Genomic DNA, 5497 nt, shown 5'->3' with positions numbered 1-5497 from the left:
TTTTTTTTTTTTTTTCATTAAATAGTTCTAAAAGGAAATGAGGCTCGCCGGCTCGAGTGCTAGCACCTTTTTCTCCTCCCCAAAGCCAGAGTCTGGAGTTCGGCCTAAATCCTTTAAGTATTTCACCAAGGTTCGGTCTTTTCTTTTTCCCCCTTGACTTGCGAGAAAACCTACCCCCAATCGCACAACAAGGGTAGCTGGCGGAACGACTGGAACCAGCCCCCTTTCCAAAGTGTCTCAAAGGTGCCTTGCCTTACTTTCGTACTACCGTAATTCTTTGGTAAAGAGGCATAGTCCGTCTTACTCGAACTGACTCTTTCGGCTCTCTATTGCTTCTTAGCCCGGGGGGGGAACTGGCAGGGTCGTATAAGTGGTTCGTAAGGCCGACTAGCCTCACTTGCTTTTAAAATTGTTCTAGAAACTAGAACTGATTGAGCCCTAGTAACCAAGTTGGGTGAGACTATGGTCGAGTTACAAAACAAAAGTGATCGGGAATTGAATTTTGGGCACAAAAAAATAATAATAAAAGTGATGGCGAGTGCCGACGTGGGAACGGATAGGAGACAATGTGACAAAATACCGTACTGTGGAACCCACACCCACGTACTCTCTCCTTCGTCCCGGCAACGTGGCCTGGTAAAATATTAAATATTTCGTTTGTGCTCGGCACAAGAGAGTGACCATACCCAAGTCCAAGGGAACCATGGCACGGTTTACAGAGTAATATCATTGTCAGGGATGTTTACTATTATATGGCTATTATATTTGGTATTATCAACCTTGGCAACCTTTGGCGATGGGTCGTCTCCAGTTCCAGCTTCCTTCTGAGGCGATTTTATTTCCCTCTCGGTTTTGCTATTTTATTTGTGAGGCAATTCTTTTTTGGGTAAAGTCTTTTAACTGTCAAGTCCCACCAGTCCTGAGCAATTATTAAGGGGGAGAATGATTGTGATGAAGAAGAATGACTTTCGTTTATTTTACGGTGAACCAGGCTTTTTTGTCTTTTTGTATCCTGCTTTTATGCTTGCTTCCGAAATGATGGGCTGTTTCACCTTGAGCATCTCCCGGCAGACCGGCCAAGGCCCTGAAAGTGTGCCAAATCCGTTCCCCGCACCGTCTTTCCCGGAGAATAGGTACGGTACAGAAAGTACTGCAAGGTGAGAGAAAGGGCGTGTAGTACCTACCGGTGAATTCATACAGCCCGAACAGCAAACAAAAAAAAAGGGACTCTGGCGGCTTGGTGGAGCAGGAAAGGGCCATGTTAGGTTGTGTCAAGTATATGATTGATCGCCTCAGAGATGCAATTTCGTTTATTCGACCCAATGTTACAAGGCTAGTGGCGTACCCAAATGGTACTACGGTACAGTATACAATGTCTGCTGCATACATACCTACCTACTTTACCTACCTTAGGTAAGGTCCATCCATATTTGCATACTACAAAGCATCTACCGTTTTCATGTTATAGTGTACCACATATAGAGCTGAACCAACCCATCAGCAAACCTAATCAAATGAATCGCTAGATAACGAAGTAAGCCACGTGCACTTACTGATTGATACTCGATTGCTGTGTACGTACTACGTCGCAACGTCACACTTGATTGAAGAAAAAGAAAAAAAAAGAAAAGAAAAAAAGAACGCAAGGTTGGAACATGGGATGAGATTCATTAACCCTTGCTTCATATCCAAGGGACAAGGGTTTTACTACCCAGGGTAGTTAATGATTATACTACCTAACATACTACCTAACAGCAACTTGCTTTTTAAATATCACGTCTCATTCGTCTTCGCTTCTTTTTGCGGCACTTGCCACTGAGCGGTTTGGTCCGGAAATGATTGCCACCTCGGAACGGATTTTGCTACCGTGGCATGTAGTAGTGAGTTGAGAGGGTGTTTCAATGACGCAAAAAAGGAGCGTAATGCTATAGTGACATTGATCCAAGATTTTTTTTCTAAAAACGAACATCGATTTTTTGAGCTTTGGATGTTGGATTTGCAATTGATGACGAATCGCACAATAACAGTCGCTGCTGTAGTCCAATGGCGCTAGCTTTCGGGCCATTAAATATGTATGATATAGGTCGACTATAGTGACGGGAACGATATTGACTGGCCACCACTTCGTTTTCTTGTATGAAGAGTCGGAGAATATATAGTAATTACCCAGCTTCCCCCGTTAATTGGGTTGGTATTAGTAAAGCGGGCACTACGTTATGAAATGTCATACTCATTCACCTGCCTTGATCATCTTTATTCTAAGGCAAAATGAAAGGGGAATTTATTTTAACCCAGACTCAAATTGCCATTACCACTCCGTTCAAAATGGTGCGCCAATGGTTACCTAGTCGTTCCAAGCTGCAAATCAATAGATTCGTCCTCCGCCTCTCGCCTTTCGGGCCTTCCGCAAGGCACCATTGCGATCTTACTGATGACCATTGTAATTGATCAACTCGCGGGTCGCTTACTGCTGTGTGTCAACGTGCCACAGCATGACCACTAAAACAGACACAACAACCAACCAACCAACCCAACTTGACGAAATCATGGCTGTTACAAGAGGGGAAAATAAATAAATAAAGCATTAATTGGGTAACGTCTCTATCGCGTCCTCGCGGACAATTATCTATGCGTCTAACAACAATGAAAAAAAAAAAAAAAAATCATGTACCCTCTATGCCATGCGGCCCAGCTCTAGTTGGTGTTCCCGTAGACCCCCCAGCATTGATTGCTTCAACAGCCCACCTCGGTCAGGCCGGCCTGAACGGCTCCCCCCCCCTTTTTCCCGTACCCTTTTTCCCCCTCCCGCAGTTGCCGAAGGAGGGGGAGGAAGGAAGGATTGGTGCCGTATCGAGCTGGAGCTGAGGGCAAATGATCACCAGAAGGACAACGGCCGCCTGCAGCGAGTATCAGATGATGTGTACTTGGCCGCGGTTTTTTTTCCCCATGAGCACAGCGCATAACGCTTCTATGCCGGCACCCGCCCTCAGCCAGTCGTTTTCGTTGGCTTTTTGCCCGAAGCTGACGAATGGGGACGCCGAGAGAAGACGACAAAAAGAGGCAATCGTTGGGGTCTGGCTTATTCAAGCGGGCATTTTGTTGCGCCTTTTTTTTTTTTTTTTTTGCTTCCGACGTTGTGGAAGGTTTGGACCGCAAATATACCCCTGGTTACACCCCCTTTCCTTTCTCGAGGCTCAAAAAGCTGGTGCTGCCTCTTTCTTGATGTGTAGAGGCCACAGAGAGTATGGAGGTTAGACAGACCACCGAGTCCAGCTCGAATGGGATCGATCATTCTCGGTTCTTGAATCACGGCGTCGGCGTCCGGCCTCCCAAGCTCCGAAACGGGTGAAACGAGTCCTTCCTCTCGTCGGGCCTGCCCCTCTGGCTGCAGGATGTGCATCGCGTGTCGACGCTTCGTGCGCCTTGGGCGTCGCGGTATGGGCAGCTATTTTTTTTTTTTAAAAAAAGGTTACTCAACGGTTAGCATATTCTCTTCCTGGCGCTTGGAGGGGAAGGGTTGTTCTAGACCTTTTTTCCCTTTGGGCTTTGTACTCCCAGAAGAGTGACGTTGCCTTTCAGGGTCCCGAGTAAAAAAAAAAAAAACTTACTGGATCCAGCCACCGTACGACGCCGCTCGTTGGCATTCGTATCGCACCTCTTGGGAGTACGCCCCGCAGCACCGGTGCTGAAGGTTCTCGAGGCCGCACATATCTCTCTCTAGTTCCCTCGGCCTGTGCTCTTGTGTGTCGTGTACCACTAAGGGGGTGTGGGATGTGCGGATTCGGGTATGATAGGCCTCGGAATGGCCAGACAAGCAGACTGGCTACGGCTAATCCGGCAACAGCAAGGCTGTAAATCCGCCTCGCTCTCAGAGCAAGGAAGGGAAAAAAGTGAAGGTATGTATGGCGGTTGAGGAGACAAGCTAGATGACGTTGAATGTAGCTTGTGTCTGGGGACGTCGAAGTGAAGGGTTTGTCTAATCGTTTATTAAGAATATGTGTATTCCTCACAGGCCGGCCGTGAACTGAAGATGGAGTAAGAACATTCTCCCAGGTTCCCGCCATCCGAGGCAGCAGGATGCTTCTTTGCCTTTATATCGAGGAGTACAGTTTGAGGTTTCCTGGTCTTTTTTTTTGTCTTTGGTGACCACTTTCAACAACGGCATTGGCGAAATCACATCTCTGAAAAAAAGAACAAAAAGAAGAGAGAGAAAAAAAAAACAAAGAGTATAAGGAGGTTAATTTCGGTGACAGCGCGCGCAGTAGAAACATGAACAAGCCCCTAGGCAACACCACGCCAACAATTTTTCAAGGGCCCAGTGTAAGCCTACCCAGAGACCCGGAAATCCAGGGTTGTTGTGCCACCCCCAAGAGATTCCCTCAGGGCGGTCTTGGCCGCGTGGTTGTTCATTGTTCATCTTCTTTGTCTCTGATGGATTTTTGCCCGAGAAAGCAACAAGCTATTGTTTGACAAGGGGGTTAACATACATCACATCTCAGTTGTCACAAGCTTTGGTATTTAACTTCTATTTTAGATTTACCACTGTCTCTCTCACGAACTTGCACAGAACGTGGCATTTCTTTTTTACCCTTATCTTCCTTTGTTGCACCCGGTATTACTCTCCACTCCTCATCTCGAAGGGAAATAGAAAAAAAAAGGCTCAAGACAGACAAAACAACTGATATGAACAACATCTTTGTTTGGTTCGCGCAACAAGTAACAAGGTTCTTTTTGGATGTTACCTCGTCGGTGAGGGCGACTGGTCAAACAAGGAAACACCCCAAGTTCTCATTGTCTCACATGTACATTATCAATCAGAGAGTACAGCCTTGTCCGCGTGGTTCTCGACGCTACTCGTGGCTTGGTGGGACAAGAAAGAATCACACCTTGTGCTCTGGAAGGGTCCTGGTCAAAGTCAAATCGACAAGAACAGAGAGTATGAGACAAAGGAGTGACCCTCAGTTACCATTGGGATCCCCAGTGGCTTGGTTATGTTTCGACCAGAGACAGTTTACTAAATATGCAGTAACAAAGGGCCCCGGGCCAGCCTTAGCTCCAGCCTAGTACATTGTTCGAGTTGGGCTAAGCAGAGTTATGCCCAACTCTATTCAAACAGCGACAAAACAGGGGGTAAGCTTTGAATTTTTAGCACAGTGAAGCAGATACTCCCAAGCCCCTTCTAGAACACGAGTGGTAGATTCTACAGAGAAAAAAAAAGCATGGGGGCAAAAGATGGCCAGAAGCCTGCTGAAGATCAGTCTTACCCCTATCATCACGGCAAAAGCCACACGGCCAAAATGGTTAAGCATCAGAGTTTATAATTACTATCAAACTCTAAGAATTAGTAGACCCGGTCCCCATATGTGCTTTTGTTTGTTGACTAGCGTCCCGGCCCCAAGAGAGAGTATCGTCTTTAAATCCCCGAGAGAAGAGGAAGATAAAACCATCAACAAGGAAAGAAAAAGAAAAAAAAAAAAAAAACTACCAAAAAACCAAG

The 5497-nt window shown here is 46.3% G+C and overlaps 1 protein-coding gene across 1 annotated transcript; it reads right to left on the bottom strand.

The window, feature by feature from the left end:
- Nucleotides 1-3306: 3306 nt before the first annotated feature.
- PgNI_06218 (uncharacterized protein) lies at nt 3307-3709 on the bottom strand (the record flags this gene model as incomplete). The annotated part of the gene is made up of 2 exons (XM_031126244.1): nt 3307-3445; nt 3609-3709. 2 exons carry the CDS (start codon nt 3707-3709, stop codon nt 3307-3309), a joined length of 240 nt encoding a protein of 79 aa, XP_030982464.1.
- Nucleotides 3710-5497: the final 1788 nt, after the last annotated feature.

Source organism: Pyricularia grisea, chromosome I, assembly GCF_004355905.1.
Source record: "Pyricularia grisea strain NI907 chromosome I, whole genome shotgun sequence".
Taxonomy (NCBI): domain Eukaryota; kingdom Fungi; phylum Ascomycota; class Sordariomycetes; order Magnaporthales; family Pyriculariaceae; genus Pyricularia; species Pyricularia grisea.
Note: the sequence above shows the minus strand (reverse complement) of the source record. Positions and strands in the feature narration are given on the sequence as shown.